At 44.3% G+C, this 21,620-nt stretch overlaps 1 protein-coding gene across 1 annotated transcript in view; it reads right to left on the reverse strand.

The window, feature by feature from the left end:
• Positions 1-18,207, reverse strand: part of ATP6V0D1 (ATPase H+ transporting V0 subunit d1) — an 874,674-nt gene extending 856,467 nt beyond the window's left edge. Inside the window, exon 1 of the mRNA XM_069603998.1 lies at positions 17,974-18,207. Within this exon, the coding sequence (XP_069460099.1) occupies positions 17,974-18,103 (130 nt within the window). The 5' untranslated portion in view covers positions 18,104-18,207. The remainder of the gene's footprint in view (positions 1-17,973) is intronic.
• Between the last annotated feature and the right edge of the window lie 3,413 nt (positions 18,208-21,620).

Here is a 21,620-nt window from a genome sequence, read left to right on the forward strand (position 1 = left end):
GGAAAAAAATAAATAAATGCAGATTACCTCCGTGAGCATGGCAAAGAAAAAAAAACAGTTACATTTTGAATAAGTAAAAGAAAGTGAACTTATCCACTAAAATTCAGTCTTTGAATGATTTCACTTAAAATATGCATATTGCCTAGCATGGTTGTTATTGACCCCTGGGACACACCATGATCTACTCCACAGTAATGCAGTCCGAGCTTGAGAGGATGCATCTGCGCGAATTGAGCATCCATTTAAGGGAGATGAAACCCGCTTTAAAAAGTAGCCCCTAGTTTTCCATGTTGATGAATATAACCTTTAGTAATGCCCCATAGTCAACAGTGTTGAAAGCCAATGCGCGACCTGGGATGACTGATGGTGCCCCCACACACATAGCATCAGGCTGCACCTGAATTCAAGTTCACTTTGTGCTACAAGCAGCCTGCCCAATTGATAATCCCCTAGTAAAGTGTGCAAAGAAAGGTTGAACACCCAATGCCTACATATTTGCCAATGTTTTTTTTAACAGGACTTCGCTGATGGACACTCACAGTGCTTATACATCGATTGGCTGAAAGCAGACCTGGTTAAGACATTTTTACTACACCAGTAGTGGTTCCAGCTCAAATTAAGTCATTAACTCTCAGAAGACTGCTTTGAAAAAACACTGGCATGCAATTTGAGTGCAACGTTTGATGTTAAGGCTTGATTAAAGAGAGCTGAAAGAGTTTCCTTCATGCTCAGTACATTGACAGGACAACTCGGCTTGTTCACTTGGGGGGGGGGGAGGGGGGGAGTACAAGCGGATGTATTGTAAATCCACTATTCTTCGCTTATTTGGCCAAAAATTATCCTCGGTAACCACCCAGGTATTTTATGATTACATCAAAATATGAGTAGTGATTAACTAGAGGTGCAACTCATGAGGGAGCCAATAACCAGAGGGGTGATGGGCCATATGAACCAAGGACCAGAGGAGTGATGGACCAGAAGAGCCACACATGAGGGAACCAATGACCAGAGGGGTGATGGGTCATATGAACCAAGGACCAGAGGAGAGCGATCAACCAGGTTCCCCAAGACCAGAAGGGCGACTGAGCAGAAAAGAGTGACTCACAAGGGAGTCAAGGACCAGAGGGGTGACAGAAAAGCAGAGCAACTCACAAGGGCCTTGCTGCTAAGTGGGGGGCCCATGCCATGCGTGTCGCCAGGAGTCTGTCCTAAATTTTCACTTTGCATGGAGGTCCTTCTAGGCCCATACTTATAATTGGAAGAACACAAATACCAGTCCTAGCAAATAACAGGAAATGCGCGGGCTGGCTCAGTGTCACGAAGGACATGGAAAGGGAGCCAAGGACCGGAGGAGAGCGACGAATCAAGGACCAGTTGCACGATGGACCAGAGAAGCCAAGGGTCCAAAAAGCAAATGATGTGCTTTTATAAGTCACACATACAAGAAATTAAAATAGACACTAATTGTTAGAAAAATAAAATGCTATTTTAATAAAAAGTTCTTGAATCACAATGTAATAAAACCCGTTTTATGTGTATAACAGTGATTTATTGACGTTGGGTAGGAGTTACTTAACCGCAGGGTATAGTTTAGGAGCGGCGCGCATGCCGAGCGTGCGGGGGGGGTGCAATTTAGTGTTTCGCCCTGGGCACCAAATGGACTACCCCCGGGCCCACCCGGATGGGAGGCCCGGGGCCGTAAGCTGAGAGGTGGGGGGTTTGTGCTAAGTCCGGTGGGGCAGTGCCTTTTGGCGCTGCCCCACTTAGCATGCACATGGTGGGGTCGGGCTGCTGGGTCCCTTAACAATGGGAACCCAGACAGCACGTCTCCAAGACAGGAGGGTGAGGTGAGAGGGGCAGGTGACAACCGGCAGTCGCTGCCCCCTGTCACCTTGCCCTCCATACTTCAAAGGCCCCCCTTCCCATCCTGCGGATGCTGAGCGGGGGCCTTTTGAATTTCAAAGAAAGGGCCGCCTTGCCCCCAGGCCGAATTTTGCCTTTATCTGGCGGGGGCAAGGTGGCCCTTCTCATGCTTCCTCCCCGTCAGCCACGAACAGCAGCAGGACGGCTGCAGGTCTAAAAAAAACATCCCTCCCACCCTGCAAATAACTGTAAGGAAAAGCTATAGCGAGGGCCAGGTAGAAGATGGAACACAATCATATCATTAGGGGAGGCTAAAACGCCTCACTTCAAAAAATAAACATAAAAAGTCAACTCCAAGAGGGGCCTTTTTAAAATACCGGGGGGGTCTTTTTGTCTATTAGTTAATATTCTAGGAAAATACAGTTATAGAAGACCCAGGCGCTCAGAATCCACCAGAGAACATCAATACAGGTGGGAGCTCTAGGGGTATAACAAAACTGAAAAGGAGAGAGGAACTTGAGCAGAAACATGTACTAGTAAGCCTCAAGTATCCGCCTCCATGCATGCAGAAGGGGGGGTCTCACAACAAGTGGATCAGGAGCAGGGTAAGTTCCTAGTAAGGCTCCGGAACCCACCCCCTCGCATTTTTTTATGCAAGATAAGCGCACTGGGGTACGCAAGTGGATCGTGGGCAGGGGAAGTTCCCAGCTAAGCCCTTAGAACCCACCCCAGCAGCCAAATAGTACAACACAAGCACTGAAGGGGTTTCACAACACAAGTGGACCGGGAGCAGGGAACATTCCAGTAAGGCTCTCTTTTTGACCCCATTCCAGCTGTAAAAACAGGCAGCCTTAAGCGCTGAGGGGGTCTCACAACGCAAGTGGATCGGGAGCAGGGTAAAAACCTAGTAAGGCTCTTTGAACCCACCCCGGCTGTAAAAACAAGCAGCTTCAAGCGCTGAGCGGGTTTCATAATGCAAGTGGATCGGGAGCTGGGTAAAAACCCAGTAAGGCTCTTTGAACCCACCCCGGCTGTAAAAACAAGCAGCGCTAAGCGCTGAGGGAGTTTCACAAGGCAAGTGGATCGGGAGCAGCGTAAAAACCTAGTAAGGCTCTTTGAACCCACCCCGGCTGTAAAAACAAGCAGCTTTAAGCGCTGAGGGGGTTTCACAATGCAAGTGGATCGGGAGCTGGGTAAAAACCCAGTAAGGCTCTTTGAACCCATCCCGCTTTAAAAACAAGCAGCCTAATGCGCAGAAGAGGTCTCGTAGCACAAGTGGATCTGGAGCAGGGAAGACCCTAGTAAGGCTCCTAGAACCCACCCCCGAGGAAACAACCAGCCCGCAAACGGAGCGTGGGGGCTTCAAAAACTCAAGTGGATCATGTGTGGAGAAAGTGCCAAATTCATCTCCAAAGAGTGTACCAAGAGGCTAAAACGTCTCCATCCGTGGAAAAGTACAAAACACATGACCAAAAAATCAAAATGGCTCCAAGAACACATCCCGTGGAGGATAAAGTGAATGGCTTCACAACGCGGGGTTTTGTTTTATCAAGAAATACGGATCAAGAGCCATAACTTCAGCGAAAATCACCCTGTGAGCAAGAGAGGGCGCAAGTGCTAAACTTGGTCAGATTGGACAGCAATGAAAGGCACACAAGCGCACACCTCCCCACCTCACTTGGAAAGGACAAGAGAAAGCAGGATGAACCTGCTCCAAAGACAAGCAATTATGAACATGTCACAGCTCACACGCTGGGGCCAAACAATTGTCACAAGCCTTCATTTGAATGGCGGCGGGGATCAGCCTTGAGCGGGCCCCTAATTGGGATTAGGGCCCCCCGATCACCTGTTCCCTCTGTCCCCAAAATATAGTATTGTTATCCTTATGTGATGTTATGGCTGGTTTTTCTTTTGCACCATGGCTGGTACTAAAATAAAGCTTGTGGCCAAAGTTTTTTCCACCTCACATCCTGGTCGTCAGTCTCCTCATTCCTGCAACTGTCATTCTGTATTGCCTGTCTTGTCACACTTGTCATCCATCCGTGTCACCCGCATGCCACTCCCCAGCACAAAAACACTTCCAGGCTTATAGAAACTGCCCTGTCTCAGCCCTTGGGAGTCCTTCCATGGCCGCATCAGAATTGTGATCCGTCACCCTCCCTCGGGGGTGCCGACAGTGGAGAGAGCAATCATCTGATTTCCAGCAGTCACATTTTGAACTTTGAGAAAGGCTGCCTGGCATCCGTCTGTGTAGGATATTCTTCTGATAGGCGTGAAATCCGACTGGCCGGGAGAAAAGGTGAAAGGAGATCAAGACGACGACGACGACGACACCGCCGGCAGATATACTACTCTAAGCCCTAGGCTGTGGGCGTTCTAAGCCAGACCCAGGTGAAGGTATTGTGCCTCTCCGTATTAAGTCACACTTGCACGCGAAAAGAAAATGAACTGAAAACTCAAAGTGACTGTTCCCAGAGCGCACGTGTTGGGGCAGTTTCACTGTATTTTTGTGAAAGGATTAGTGATCGTGTTAGCTAAATAAACAGCAGACTCCCGTGGCATTACTTACAGCGAGAGCTGCCTGGGTCACTGTGCTCCATTCCTAGGCCGCACTGCTCGTGTTGCCGATGAGGTCTTCCTCTGGCCAGTAAAGGGAAATCCAAGGACAGTAATAAATAATTATGAACTGAGGGGTTGACATTATGCTCATTCCTATCGGACTGGGTGTGAAGAGGAAAAAGACAAGCATTTGTCTCGGCTTTAAAATTGACTCTTTGGGCTGTTATAATGTACATTTGTATATTCCTCTATGCGTTAAGAGAACAGGAAAATACATTTTAAAACGGCTACTCCGCTTTAAAGGTACCTGATGTATCCCGAGTCAGGTAAAGGAAAAGGAGCAGGAACCAGACTGACCCAGGTAAGTTGCAAATGAAACATGGATGCTTTATTCTTCTTAGTTACAGCAAGAGGTGGGAGAGAAGGTACATAGCATCTACCCTGGTCCCTGTCTTCGCTCCAAGTCCCCAATGGCTGACATCCTTGGAACCCCCTAGCCTCCAACACTCCACACAGCATTCCAACAGGCCTCAAAATGAATTCACTCGGACCCATACATTGAAGTCACTACACCTCTCTTTCTCTAAAAAAACAACAATAAAAAAAATAATAATAATAATTGTTTAGGACACTCCCTCACATGCCAATACATACAACCACAACAAAACTAAAACTCCTTCTACCCTGGCCTGGCACACCAGGGTCTCCGTACTGCTACTACTGAGCACAATCTAGCCACACAAGAACAATCACAACCATCACAAAATAACAAACTCCTTCCGCCAGGTACTGCCACTCCCTGGCCACAGGTCTGCCACACCGAGAACTACCCCAGCCCCACCACCGGGGGTAGCCCACAAACGGGGCTACTTCACTGGCTAAACAACGTCCTAGGCATCCATCTCTACTACAACAAAAAACCACAATCTCCACAACAATCGACACCTCATCCCTTCTCTCACAAGAACACATATAAAAGAATGAAAAGGATAGTAAAGTAACTCACAAAACAAAGAACAAACTGAAAAATGTGTGCGACTACACCTACATGGTGCAAAAACACAGATCTTGTGTGAGGTTCACAAGCGTACTGTGCAAAATCTAATGCGAGCACACAAAAAAAAGGAGAAGAAAAATGCTTGCATGAAAATAAAAGTCAGCAAATAAGATTTTATAATAATATAAACACAAGTTGAGGTGTCTAATAAACTCTCACCAGTGTCTAAAACTGCAAAATTACACAAAAACCACTTCAATGCACTGGCAGCACCTTGTGTGTCAAGCAGGAACTCTAAGCCTTAACCTCAAAAATGGAATTCCAATTCAACTCTCGAAAAATTAATCAGCAACACAAACCGCAACTTTGTTCTTCAACACCTGTATGGTCGTTCTAAACCAACACATGACTCATCATATAACTACATTGGATGCTCACACAAATGTGCATCTCAATTCCTCATGGATGCTCCCTCATCATAAAATACCTTGGATGCTCTCATAATTATGCATCTCACTCCTCATACATAACTACAGTGAACAACCATGTGACACACACAACTACTAACGACTTGGATGCTCTCACAAATGTGCATCTCAATCACTACTTGGATGCTCTCACAATCCGCATCTCAAGCTCACGTCAAGTGACTCACCAATTTACCAACACTTTATACACTTGAATTTTACAGTAGGCAACACATCTGGCCAGCATGTGAGCCACTATCAAGCACCTTTCACTTCATTCACCTTTCAAAATATAAATACTCACATTATACTTCATTCATATCAGAAATTCTAACATTAGACTTCCTGCACATTTTTCACCAAGTGCTAACATTATACTTCATGCACTTTTATCTACAGGAAGAATGAAAACACCAGATAGAACAGTAGTGATCAGGCACTGCCCTAATGGTGCACACAATTAGAATCTTTAAAAGTAAAACATCCCAAACTCTCCTCTAAATTCTCAATGCTATTTGTAGTATCTTACTCCCTAGCAAGATATGCCTGGATCCGAGATGACATGGAGCAGGAACCAGGCTGACCCAGGTAAGTACAACCAGAAGATGCTTTATTGTTCTTGGTTACATAGATGCAGATCATGAAAGGGAGGAGAGAAGGTCACAAGCATCTGTCCTGGTTCCCTGCCATACTCCAAGTCCCAACCGTCACTCTCTGGAACCCCCCCACCCCCAGCCTCCAACACTCCAGGCTCCACCTCACCATTCTATGAGGCCCTGCATTCACTCAGTCACACTAAACATCAAGGATACAAAACTGTGCAAGTAAAAAAGACATTTCCGTGCATGTGTTGTCCGAATCCAAATCACTAAATCATAGCAACGCTAACCTCAACATCACTGTATTTCATAAAACATAGAAAAATTAAACGCTTCTTACATATTCGTATGGTGCACATCATAATACTAATAAACTCATCACCACACTCACTACATAACTACTTTCATAGTAGCTCCTGTTGCACACAACCATTCAGATGCACCACAATTTCATAAGCAACTCTAATCATTTCCCATCACTTAATGTACACAAAAAAATGACTAAGATACGTAAAACTAGACTTGACTTTTTCAGGTGTCGTTGCTTTTATTAAAAATGAATAAACACAACACACGTGGGGAATGCACTTCACTTCAGCTTAATATAGTCAAACAACCCCCAGCCTGCTTAGAGGTTAGCTGAAAATCAATCAAAACAGGCAAAGCATTTCCCTGAATTCTTTTTCCCTTTAGCGCTGCAGCGAAGCTTTTAAAACAGTACCTCTTCACTTGGAACACCTCATAGTGCCAGCCAAAATCCATTGTACCTCTTCATCCAAATCAGCGCTCCGCAATACTACAATGCATCTTATTGTAGATGCTGTCCGCATGACATAAAACTTCTAACAGCGCTTCAATTATCCAATTAACTCCATGTCTGAAGAGGCAGGTTGTCCCTTCCAACTCCGAAGATTACGGCTGGCGCTGCTCAAAGAAAACGTAGTGCTTCGGCACTCAGAACAGCTGTACCCATCCACATACGTCATCTTGCAGAATGACGTCTATGAGGCCTTTCCTCCAAATCTTCTTCTTGTTCGGAATCCCAGAACTCCGACATGGGATCAATGGCACCGTCATCCACCTTGCATTTTAACAAAACATGTTTCTGTGCTCATGTATAGAGTCACAAGTAGGAAAATACCAAAAATTCAGCTGGAAAAATATTGACCATTTATTAATGAAAAAAAAAAAATGTAGAAAGATTCAAAAACAAATTAAATGAATTCAACAAGGCTTGAAAATAAATTGTTCAAACACAGAAAGAAATACTATTCTCTAAACATAAAAAAACAGAGTCAAAGAAAATATCATATTCAACAATAGAGACATTACAAGAAAAAAGGTGCAAACAGGAATGAATACAAAAAAAAAATTACTCTGTGATAGACTTAATATTTTTTTGTTCTATTCCCAGAGATTTCTCTATTTTTTGTGTGTATCATGATCAGTATGTGATCATGTTCTGTAATCTGCCAACGTGCCAGTTCTTAAGCAAAAAATGATTGTTTCAGCAATGCTGATCTATAACTTTGAAATAGGCAAGTACTGAAGACACCTTTCGGCTATCGACCATCTCTGTTGGCATGGATTTCGGAGCCTTCCTCAGGGCAAAACGGACCTAGAAAGAGTCCGGGAGACAAAAATGAGGCAAACTTATACCAAAACAAATTTATTGGGTAGCTGCAATCTGCTAAAAGAAAACTATACCCCGAATAAAAATTTACCGGGCTGCCCCTGGTTAGGAAACAAAGCGAAAACCACATATGTAACACCCAGCCACCGGAACATAGGCCTGTGTTTTCTTTTGACTTGTCCTCGCTAATCAGGAGTGTAGTGGACTTTCTGTAACTACCAGGTGCTGAAAAACCAGCCCATGGGCCTACAGTGTTTTGAGGGGCTCTTTAAACGGCTTGTGTTTGTCAAACCTGACTGCTTTCAGTAAATGGCAGAGGTACTGTAGTGACTTGAATGTATATGTCTGAGTGAATGCATGGTGAGGCCTGTTAGAATGCTGTGTGGAATGTGGAGTGTTGGAGGTTCCAAGGATGTCAGTTGGGGACTTGGAGTGAAGATAGGGACCAGAGTAGATGCTATGTGCCTTCTCTCCCACCTCTTGCTGTAACCTGTAACTAAGAAAAATAAAGCATCCATGTTTCATTTGCAACTTGCCTGGGTCTGTCTGGTTCCTGCTCCTTTTCCTTTACCTGACTCAGGATGCATCATTTTGGCGACGAGGATGAACGAAAGCGTGCCCAGAGAAGAAGGGGAGAGTGAAGGAGTAAAGGAGAGCCAAGGCAAGTCCTGAGTGAAGAGAAATGAAAGTCTCGGGCCATTCACCAGTGATTAAAAAGGTGTTCACTGTAGAAGCTGGTGAAAAATGAGTTGCGATGAAAAGCACAGCAGTCAACATGAAGACAGAGGCACCCGAAATTTGCGTCAAAAGGACCAAAAGCATGGTGTGGTCCTGCAGCGGGGCAATTTGAAGCTGGATTAAGGTGCATCAGAGGGTATTGCAAGAAAACGAAAAATTGAAACCGACTGGCCAAATGCAGCTGTTTCCTCTGTACAGTAGAGCTTTGATGTGCTCCGATGAGAAGCGCTGAGGATCGTGGGACATGCAGTCCGTTTGCGGCTTGCTCAGCTTCAAGGTATGCTGGGGCACTGATTAATATATTGAAGTGGACAAATTTGGGGCCATGTAGAGGTTCCTTGGGGCCCGTGGGTGGCACGTGCCCAGCAGGCCCCTTTGTGCGTTCCAGCATAGCCATTGGGCTGGAACGCAAGGTGGATGACGGTTCCATTGATCCCATGACGGAGTTCTGGGATTCCGAACAAGAAGAAGATTTGGAGGAAATGCTTGATAGACTTCATTCTGCGAGATGACGTATGTGGATGGGTACAGCTGTTCTGAGTGCCGAAGCACTATGCTTTCTTTGAGCAGCGCCAGCCGTAGTCTTCGGAGTTGGAAGGGACAGCCTGCCTCTTCAGACATGGAGTTAATTGGATAATTGAAGCACTGTTAGAAGTTTTATGATGTCATGCAGACAGCATCTATAATAAGATGCATTGTAGTATTACGGAGCGCTGATTTGGATGAAGAGGTACAATGGATTTCGGCTGGCATTATGATGTGTTCCAAGTGAAGAGGTACTGTTTTAAAAGCTTCGCTGCAGGCTAAAGGGAAAAAAAAAATTAAGGGAAATGATTTGCCTGTTTTGATTGATTTCAGTTAGCCTCTAAGCAGGCTGGGGGTCGTTTGACTATATTAAGCTGAAGTGAAGTGCATTCCCCACGTGTGGTGTGCGTTTTTTATTTATTTTTAATAAAAGCAATGGCACCTGAAGAAGTCAAGTGTAGTTTTACGTGCCTTAGTCCTTTTATTGAGTACATTAAGTGATGGGAAATGATTAGAGTTGCTTATGAAATTGTGGTGCATCTGAATGGTTGTGTGCAACAGGAGCTACTATGAAAGTAATTATGTAGTGAGTGTGGTGATGAGTTTATTAGTATTATGATGTGCACCATACGAATATGTAAGAAGTGTTTAATTTTTCAATGTTTTATGAAATACAGTGATTTTGAGGTTAGTGTTGCTATGATCTAGTGATTGTGATTCGGACAACACATGCACAGAAATGTGTCTTTTTTACTTGCACAGTGTTGTATCCTTGATAATTAGTGTGACTGTCTGAGTGAATGCAGGGCCTCATAGAATGGTGAGGTGGAGCCTGGAGTGTTGGAGGCTTGGGGGGGTTCCAGAGAGTGACGGTTGGGACTTGGAGTATGGCAGGGAACCAGGACAGATGCTTGTGACCTTCTCTCCTACCTTTCATGATCTGCATCTATGTAACCAAGAACAATAAAGCATCTTCTGTTTGTACTTACCTGGGTCAGCCTGGTTCCTGCTCCATGTCATCTCTGATCCAGGCATATCTTGCTGAGGAGTAAGCTACTACATTTTGCGACGAGGATTAAGCTAAGAGAACCCTGGAGGAAGGTGGGAGAGCGGAGAGCCTGGTGCCATGTACCAGCTTGGAGAAGTGCAGTTTGGTTACTAGGACAGTAATTTGTATGTCCAACTACAGTGTGGATTGCTCTATTTTGTTTGTTTCATATTTTTGCCCTGAATCCACACTAAACACCTCAGGGGCTAGCTACCCTACCCTTTTGTACAACATTGGTAGGGTATAGGAACAAAGACCTGGAGAGTGTAAGATATATTTATACAGTCTTTATACAACATGTACTTATGTAAAACGTTTAGTATGTTTGCACAATGTTTATTGTGATTGCCAAGTAGATAATGCAAAGTACAAGGTGAGGTTTGTGCGTTTAAGAGCCAATCATTCATCTTAAAGAATGGTAAATGTTCAAGGGGGGTATTTTATGCTGTATCTGCAATACCTGTGCATTATATTTAATGACCCTCTATGAGGTATTTATATATGTCATTTATGCTTAGTGTATACCCAATTACATATATAAAAAAACAGCCCTGAGAAGGGCCCTTTTTTAACCAATTGGGAGTCACACTTTGTTGAGTAGTGAAACTAATATAGAATATGTGGGAGAGGAATTTGTTCTGCGTTTTCTTTCCTATGGGTGGGGATTTCTAGGAGCATGCCCCTCACTCCTGGTGGAGGCACTTACCATTGAACAGGTGGGTGTGAGCTGCACTTGCCTCCATAGGTCTCCCCTGAAAACTCAGCCAAAAGCCTATGTGCGTGGTAAAAAGTGTGTGCTCCTCTCCTATTGCCTACAGGTTGCTGATGAACAGATTGTATTTTTGGGGAGAACAGCTATAGCGACGCCCTCAATAACAAACCAAGGACAGAAACACCTTACACAAACATATCCATGCGACATTTAACCTATATGTTTGGGAATGTATAAAAATAAAATTGCATTAGGACACATCCCGAAGTATTTAAAACATAATTGTAAGGTTATAATTTACATCCTATATGGGAGTTACATTTGCAGAACACTATATAACAGCACCTGGTTCCCCAGAGGTAGCACCTACTTACTGAGTCATGTTGAATACCCAGGAGCTGCTTTCAGCTCCTGCTCAGCAAATAATTATTTGAAACGCTGTATTTGGGATGCAGACCTTGCTACCCCAGTCTATACAGTGCCTGGAAGCACTTTGCCATGCACTGCACTGAGCTTGTGCTCATGCAGCCGTCGGTGGTTACACGCAAGTGGTATAAAGCTGCATATTGTCACATTTTCGGCAGCTACTAGTCCAGGCCTAGAATACCTGTGCACTGGAGGTGCTGTTTCTCATGCATCAAAGTAGGCTGCTTGAAGGCACTGTAGAGTGCAAGGTGGATGAAACAATGCTTGGCATGAAATCATGGAAGAAAAGACAACTGAGAAGTGACATATGGAGGAAAGCATAAAGCAAAGGTTTCCTTGCTTGCCAAAAAGTAAGGCCCAGGTTCACTGAAACACTACTGTTAAAGATTACTATGAATCTGGCTCTTGTGGACCTATATTTCATTATAACTGGCCATTATAACACACGCCAGGTTTATACAGACATTGAAAAAAAACTTTAAAATGGGCATGATCTTAGCATAGTGTGTTTAACAGTTTTCCGAATTTACGGATTTACTCATTAACTCCCATATTGTCATTATATGTCTTAGCAAGAATTCAAGTGGCAGGATACGAAATAGCTGTGAGCTATTTAGCTCCTGGCTATAGCAATGGAGAGCCAGGTTAGCTTGACATCACTAGCTACCAGAAACTACCTTTGGCTCCTGGTGACTGGTACCCTACAACCATACCTATCTAACATTCACTTCATTACTGGGAATTTGAATAAAAAGGTGTACAAGGAATGTTTTGGTTGATGAAGAAATACAAAACCTGATGGGTTACAGTTTGCACCTCATATGAAAGTTACATTTGTGGCCTGCTATGTATTAGCTTCTCATTCTGCAAGAGCAGCCTAGAGAAAAAGCGAGACGAATGAGCAAGGTGGAATCACATAAAAGAGCTGGCCACAGAGATAAACATGTTATGGCAATAAAGCAACAGAGATAGATACAGTAACAGAAAAGACTTAGTGGCACAGTTATGGATATAATGTCAAAGACAGCTAATGACAAACGAGAGAGGTAGCCACACGACAGAACTGTGAGGAAAGACACGTACAATGAGATACAAGAGAAAGGAATGCAATGAGAAACGGCAAGAGGCAGAAGAATCATCAGAAACAGCCAGCCACAGCGCAAATGACAGAGCAACAAAGCAATTCTAAGATAGATTTACAGTGTGTGGATTTTTGTAGGCATGCGACAGTTTGAGAAAGAAAAGCAAATACCACTATGCCTGGCACTTCACAGAGAGAGACGCGTACGCCAGAATAGCCAATGTTAAATTAGTATATACACATTTTTTTTTCTTCCAATCTATGCATTTTGTTTAGTCTTTTATGCTCTCATTTCTTTTAAGTTACCCTTTAAAGGTTCATCATCAGACTCAATTATGAGACATTAATACGCGTTTAGGAACTGGCATATGCTAGCACAAATGGCCAATTACTGAGAAACGCCTAACAATGTTTCATATGCATAATAGTCACCAAACGAAATGTTTTGCTCAACATTTTCAGTTACTGCCAGGAATGCCAATTAAAGCCACAAACGCCCCACACCAGCTATGGCCTTATAATGTATAGTCACCATATGTAACATGCAGTGGTTCCACCATCACCATTCTTTTTATACTAGACAGTTTGATAAGGGATACGCGGTGGTGATCAAAAGGAGAAGGGGGGCAGGAAGGGGGTCGTCTCCCACCCATTATAAAAAAAGAAGACAGTGATACTATGGCAACGGTGAATTTGCCACGACCAATCAGTCCACTATAACAATTGTGAAGATTAAACTACAGAGAACCAAAAAAGTGCAGACCACACATGTCCAGTTGCTGGAGTCATACCGCAAGCATATACTCAAATGTAATGTTTATCTATGTGCTGTGTTTTGAAAAGCACTCTATTGCACAAGTAGCCTCTAGGCGCCATTGCTGGCGCCCCAGTAATGCTACCAGGCTGCAAAATGGGTGGTTGTGGTGGGTGTAGCCCACTGGGATTAAAGAGATTAGCGTGGGAAGTGTTGGCTATGGCTAATGGACAAGCAGTAGATTTTAGCAGAGTTACTGCATAGCACCAGCGTGCCTGCATCAAGAGTCCCTATCAGTCACCAGTTTATTTTGTATTTATGCATAGGATATTTATAATGAGCCTATACGCAATCTGTTTCGAGGTGCAACAAGACAAGGAGGTGGGGGGAGGTGGGAGTGGGGGAGAGGGAGGACAAAAGCAAAAAAGATTTTTTTTTTTTTTTTAAACGAGCCTACTAGGCTTCGTGGGAAGAGACTGAAGACTCCCCAGTCAATGCAAAGCACTGAAGGCAAGTTCACCCTCCACCCCCTCCCACCCTGGCTCTGCCGCAAATGCCTCTCTGTGGTTCTATGTGTTATGGTCACTGCAAAAATCCTGCAGAAGAAAAGACCGAATTTGTTTGCACCTTTCAAAGCATGTATCATCATCATCACCACCACCACCACTTTATTTTGGCATTGAGCCATAAAAATTCTCACAACAAGTTATACATCACAAAACGATACCATTACAATGGCAAAAATAGAGTAATCCCGGGCTCCAGAATTGTCTCAGAACAATACAGTCATAACAATTCTGCGACCACCCTTAATAAACATGAATAATGGAGGGTCTTCAGACCCCTGTGGCGTTTTTACCATGGAATATGGACTCAGAACAATTGCACTGTTTGCCAGGGACTTGCAGGACCTATTAATCCTCAGTATATCCCAAGCCACTTTGGAGTCTGAGCTTTATGTCAGTGTCAGAAGTTTCCTCCCCCATTCTAGAAATCCTTGTAAACAATCAATCAATTCCCTAGTTACAAAGTGGCATCCCCTCACGGAACAAAGCCAGTGTAAACATTTGTTTTAAAGTGTTTTCCATGCTTCGTACACTTTTGAAGACAATTTAGTAGCTCCATGCACGAATATGGTCTGGGGTGCAGAGTGTCTGATAGGTTTGTCAGGGAAATTTAGCAAAACTTTGCGTGACAGTTGTTTTCGCAGGTATCGTGTCTCGTGCAGGCCACAATTGCGCATGAGTGGAACTGGGATGGCAGGGTGCAAGGTCCCTTTAAAATCATTGCCAGATGGTACCGATATGCCATTTATCCCTATGCCCCATTGAGCACCTTCATTGTTAGCCTTCGCTCTACTCCCACTGCAGGGCCCACTGTTTCCCTGTCTCGTCTCGGGGTGGGAGAGGGAGGGCTTGATACATAGCTCATGAACTTGGGAACCCTCTGTCCTCTGATCATAGAGACTGTACAAGGCCCTTTTCTTGCCCTGCTGATTGGTCGGTGGTTTCCCAGGTTCCACTCGCTTACCAGCAGCTTCTGTTAGACACAAACAGGTACTTTATTAGAAAATGTTTGAACAAAACTAACCTGCAACTACAACACTCCTTTAATCCTGGTCCCCCTTCTGTTCAGGGGTGGGACAAATCGTTTCCTCAGAGTTGGGCACTGGGCTATGCAGTGGTTCCACCATCACCATTCTTTTTATACTAGACAGTTTGATAAGGGATACGCGCTGGTGATCAAAAGGAGAAGGGGGGCGTCTCCCACCCATTATAAAAAAGAAGACAGTGATACTATGGCAACAGTGAATTTGCCACGACCAATCAGTCCACTATAACAATTGTGAAGATGAAACTACAGAGAACCAAAAAAGTGCAGACCACACATGTCCAGTAGCTGGAGTCATACCGCAAGCATATACTCAAATGTAGTGTTTATCTATGTGCTGTGTTTTGAAAAGCACTCTATTGCACAAGTAGCCTCTATACAAGTAGCAGAATTGCGTGAATAGCTGCAGACATACATGCCAGAACTCCAGCAAGATTGCTACCAGCAATTGCAACTGATGTGCTGGGAGATAGTTTAGGAAGCTTGTTGGTGGTTGTTAAAAGCGGCAACAGTGCCCCCACCCCCTACTTATTAAAAGAATATTGGTCCGAGCCAAGGTACAGTGACTTGGCATGAGTAGCATAGGAGGGTGAAATAGCAAGGGTTAAATTCTGCCTATGTCCAAAGCTCCTGGGACCGGGGTAAGCGGTTAGGGCAGCCGGTATAGACTCGGTGAGAGGTCCCGACAGACCCATTTGATTAGCCTGTAGAAATTGGACGGCAGGCCACCTATCAACTGATCCCCCCTCCCCAGACACTCAGGATCAAGGTCAACATCAGCTAAACAGGTTGGAGTTTCAAATGGTTTGTCAGCCAAAGTAATGAGATTGGTATCAATGTTTGCCTTTACATTATATTAGAGACAAAGAAATACAACTGACTGTTCATAGCCGCTGATTATTACGAGACTGGCAGCCAGCAGGGAACTGAAACACTAAATGCCCACTGATTATCAGCTCATTTCCTTCTCATCGGCCCCTTGCTATCAAAGAAGGATGTATAGCTTTTCAGTGGGAATTTAGTGTTTCAGCTCCCTGCTGGCTGGCTGGCTGTCTAGTGATAATCGGCAGATATATAAGAATGCTAATCGGTAACATACTAGCATTTTCTGGGGGGCCCCCTGAGGCTCAAGGCCCCTTTCATTTGAAAAGGCTGAAAGGCCCCAACACCGTTCGTGGTAATTGTTCTTCTTCAGTCACTGTTGCACTGTATTCGTCTCAGTGCCTAAAACAAAGCACTACACCCCTCCTCCCCCAAAATCTGGCAGTCAGTTCAAGTACATCAAGTATTGTGTAATAATCAGTCACCTCCCCAGCAAGAATAGCCCCCTCCCCTCAGCCCGTTCATCAAGGAGTTTTTTGTAATGAACTTGCTCAAGCCCTCATCGATCAGCACATTTCATAAACACATCCCCTTCACCCTTCCTTTAAGCAGGAGCACGGAGAGCAACAATCAAGGGAAGAAAGACAAAATGAGAATGAATGCAAGAGTCTGAGAGAGCTCCTAGGGGGACTGGGAGTAACGAAAGTAAGCGTCAGTGGATAGCAAACAAAACAGAGGGTGTCAAGGGTGCTGTCTTGCACAGGGATTAAGCAGTCAACAGAACGAAGCTCAGAATGCAGGCGAGTGGCAGGGCAATAGGGTCTCTGTACCCTAAACGCTCAGGGAGCTGCCAGATGTCTCCCGACAGTGCTGCAATTCAAAACCACCTTTATTCTGGGATTCTTTTTCGTTGCAGAGCGTTGGTACTACCATACTGTGATATGAAATCCAGTGAAGCTCTGGGGCATGCTGCACGTGCCACATGTGCCAGCACCTCTCCTTTCCCCTGGGCTGCATTCTGCCCACCAAACTAGACCGTCTTGCCGAAGCGCATTTCTGTGTAGACAGGAGGAACAAACCCTCCCCAAGTTAAGGAAGCTCTCTACCCCAGATTGCTGCTCAGGCAGTTTCCAGACGTCTCAGACACAGCGTTCAGAAGACTCACAGGTCATTCCCTATGGGAACTCCATGGGAATGGGGACTTACAAAATTACCAGCGCCTGACTTCCCATCCGCCAAGTGTGCATTGCATGCTCAGAATGAATGAACGTTTGAATTGCTGGCACAGACAGGGTTAATGAATTGTTTTTTCTTGAGTTCCCAAAATGCACTTTGTTTTATGCAAAGCAGCCAGCATCCTATATTAAGGGCACACACATCATAGGAAATTTAGACCCCCCCCCAGTCCCACCCACACCACTGAAAATCAACCCCCTCCATCCCACACCCCTCCCCCACTCCCCATGAAGAAGTGGGGAGTACAGTAAATGTTGTCCATTTCCAACACAGGCAAAGGGTGCTTTTAAAATGCAAGATTTGCACGGTTTCTGGTTTTCACAAATATTTCGAGTGAGAGCACTCCTAAAACTCGCTATTAAAAATTGCCCTTTCCATTCTCTTACGTCTTACTAATGTGATTTGCCCAATGTCCTTTAAAATTCACCATTCTGCACTACTTGCAACCCAAGTTTCTTGGGCAAGAACCTCCAAACGCAAACTCATAGGGGACTCATAACCGGTGTAATACACATACTGCCCTTTTGGTGGTGTATAGGGACAATCGCAAAAAAAGGTTCATGGAATTTTCGAGCGGCATTATAGAGTTTGTGGTTTGCACACATAATAAGGGCCGTCTGGATTTCTGAGCACAAAGTACACCCCATGTATTAAAAAATATCCAAACTGCACAAGGCCCGGAGTTCTTCAATAAACCCAAAAATCATAATTCTAGACTGCACGGTTTGCTTCGACCTTCCAATGGGTATTTAAGCCCACCCCACCCCCTTTCTAGGGTCTGGTGCAGTCACTGTGTAATTAGGTCCAACAGCGTTTCTCTCACGACACCAGAATGGGGCATGCTGTGACTGCAGAGATATGTGCGATGGTGGGCAAATATGGAAGCAGAGGCGAGGACTCACCTTCCAGGCTCTCACACTGCACCAGGTTCAGGTAATCCCTTTGGAGCAGGATGCCGCTCCTGAAGCCCCGGACAAGCCCCTCCAGGTACCCGCTGTCCACATTAAAGTAGAGTTCGGAAAAAGACGGCATGGTTATAGCAGAATCCGAAAAATGCAGCAGACACCGGCGATGTATCAGGGCGTCGTCGTTGCTCTTCCGCACACCAGCTGACAGCGCATCACGTGCTACAAGCACGTGATTAGCGGACCGCAGTCTCAAGTGGGCGTTGCCAGAAGAGTATAAGCGTTGACAGCATCTTTACGTCATGGAGCTGAAGACTTACATTCTGGAATCAAAAGGTTGTCAGCTTCGCCGCATGCAGAACTGTTACAGACTCTCTTTTATGAGATTTCGGGTATTTATGTTAATCGATCTATAAAAGATGCAGAATCAAGATGTAGGCATTTACGTCGAATACCATTTCAAGATGTCGGTCGTGGAGATAATGTGTGTAGACTGGAAAAAAAAGTATACTGCTGTCGGCCATCTTGCCTGAGGCTAGAGCAGTGAAGGCTGGTTATTTTTTTTTGTTGTTTTTTTATTTTTTTATTTTTATTCAGTTTTTACAAACCTTTAAAAAAGAGAAAGAAAAAGAAAACAGCATACAGAAGAAAAACAGTTTAGGAGTCCGCCTTGTCTGGTTCACAGCCTTTGTCGTGAAAGTGCGGATAATAGTGTAACTACAGGTTAGTCACAGGCTTAGCGTCTAAAGTCTCTTTTAAAGTACGCAAGAAGGTGGTCAGTGCGCATAAGACCGATCTGTTGGAGCCATCAAACAGTGCTCTCCACCAGTCCTCTTTAGCAAGGAACTGGACTGGCCCAAAAATGGTGTTTCTTGCTGCTCCAGTCCAGGACATGACATTGTCAAGTGTTTAAGGGTTTCATCTTTTGCACCACAAAGTCGACACGATAGGTCCGAATCGTCGGCCTGGGACCAAAAGTTTACACGCTCCTTAGTGGGCAACGCATTAAGCCTAAACTGCATGTATAATGTTCTCGAGCTTTGGTCCGGGAAGCGCGCTAGGTATTCTGGTAACTGGCCATAAGCTCTTGCTTCTCCGGGAGCGTCTCTCATCGTCCGTGAATCAGATCTCAGTTTACATGTGTTAATCCAGTCGGTTCGCCACATCTTCAGTTTCGCTGAATCTGGGTTTTCAATCAGAGTTTGCACTGAGATGTCATATGTGTCCAACACTTCCAAGCACAGCGCATTCCATTGGTACAAAATTGTCTGAGTCTTTTCAGTCTCTGGGTTGTGAAGTATTTCAATTTGCTGTGATGGATTCATTTGCACTGTTTTCCTAAATAAACTTAGGAGGTTCCAAGCGACTCTGGCTTGGATTGAGATGTATCCAAGTTCGGATCTTATACAGGCCGTTGCAATTCCTCTAGGCAGGTGTAGAACTTTCGACCAGAAGATGTTTTCTAGCGAGTTCCATACATCGTACCCGCAGCCAAAACATTTTCACCACCATATATCAAGGCTGGTACCACTTTTTGCTCGAAGAAAATCACAGTCGGTTTTAGGGAGAATTTGCCAAATTTATTGTTAATCAATGACGCCTGACATGCCAGCTGTCGGCATTTGCTTTTTGTTAGCTCCACCCATGGTGCGTCATTTCTACTAGCACTAACCCTAGATAAGTGGTATTCTTTACGATCCTGATCCGCTCCTTATCAAGGTGCCAATTGAAATTCGTCTTGTTTCCGCTGTTACCTGTTAATTTCTCAACTATCAGGATTTCACATTTCCCCTTGTTGATAATAAGGCCTTTCAACGTTAGATATTTTTCCACAGCACAAAGCTTGCGTTGAAGGACTATGGGTGTCGAATCCAAGAAGATAAGATCATCCGCGTAGTCAATGTGAGTGCCATGTATTTTAGGGGGGAACGTATTCAACTCCTTAAACATCTCTTTGATGTCAGATATAAACAAGTTGAAAATGCTGGCTGCTAGGGGGCACCCTTGTTTCACTCCCCTGAACGTATCAATTGGTGCTGATAAATTTCCCTTAAGATCTAATCTGACTCTGATTGAAGTATTTGTGTGTAATTCACAAATGGCTGCCAATAAGCTAGGAGGACAGTTCCATGCACTCAGCTTTCTCCAAAGCAGATCTCTATTTATGCTGTCGAACGCTTGTGATAGGTCTATTAGAGCTAAATAGACCTTTGAGTTCGATCGATGCGCTTCCATCTTCAGAAGATTCAACAACAGGAGGTTGACACCACAGCCCACCTCTTTGACGAAGCCAGTTCGTCTTGGATCGACCCGGTTGCATTCAGTAGACCACTTCTGAAGTTGATGTTGCAACAGGGTGGCATACACTTTCCCTAACACGTCCAACAGTGGAATGGGTCTATAGTTCTTAGGGTTTCGTCTGTCTCCTTTTTTGAAGATAGGCACGATTACAGCAGATTTCCAAGATTTTGGAGTTTTGCAGGATTCGACAACTCTGTTAAACAAGGTTGTACAAAAGTCTGACCACTCTTCAGGATGGCGTCTAATGGAAACATTTGTGAGACCGTCAGGGCCAGGTGCTCTAGAATCATGAACATTCTTAATAATTTGCAAGATATTTTCTTTATCAAATGCAATCTCCCAATGCGTTAGAAGGGGGGCTTCCCATTCTTCAATTAGTGCATCTTTACGGAAGAGGTCAGAATAAAACGATATCCACTCCGCCTCTAGTACCAAGTTTGCCTGCAAAGCGTGTTGAGGCGCAAGAATGTTATTTATCAGTCTCCAGTAATCTGCTGAGTTGCGACTCGCCATTTTAGACATCATGAACTCATTTTGTAACATGATGGCTTTGTGCGACTTAAGCCATTTCTTATAGGCTTGTTTAAGCTTTCTTCTTTTTTCACACTTGTTTGAAGTAGAGATTTTTGGCACCTTTCTCAAAAGCTGTCACAAGGTTCTTTTCTGTTGGGAGATTTCTAAATCATATTTGTGTTTGGGTGTAAACTCAGCATGTCTTAAGTTATTTTTCCTTTCGACATATTGGGACAAGAGGTGATTATATTCCAAAGATTCGGAATTCAATTGAAATTTGGCTGAAATGAGAGTTACGTCCTTGTTATCAAGATTTAGACAAATTCTGCCCGCTCTCGTTCTCACAAGGTGGGCCCATCGCTCTTGTTTGTGATAAGTAGAGGAGTTGAATTTCAGGGTCACCATGTCATGGTCACTATGAGTCATTTTTATGACTTCAAAAGTGTTTGATCTCATATGGATGTTTCCACCTACAAATATGTAGTCAAGAATTGAACTTTGGCCGCCTCTTCTCCACATCGGAGCAGCCGGAATGTCACCGGTGTTTGGCTGTTTAGCATTGTTAATCCCCGAAGTTCCATTTCTATACACCATTGTTTAGTCAAAAGTTCTTCTCGATTGGACAGTTTCTTTTTCCCGGGGATTACGTTCAGGTGGGTGACACAGTCAATATTGAGATCACCGCAAATGATCAAGTCATTAGATTTGCCCGTTTCCATTAGTTCATCAATCACAGTTGTCACTTGGTCGATAAAGGATTTGGCGCCTTCAGCATAATGATTCCAATAGAGATTGATGATGTAGAGTTTCGGAACCTGCGCCTGTAGTGA

Source organism: Ambystoma mexicanum, chromosome 1p (genome assembly GCF_040938575.1).
Source record: "Ambystoma mexicanum isolate Mex_15411 chromosome 1p, UKY_AmexF1_1, whole genome shotgun sequence".
Lineage (NCBI taxonomy): Eukaryota > Metazoa > Chordata > Amphibia > Caudata > Ambystomatidae > Ambystoma > Ambystoma mexicanum.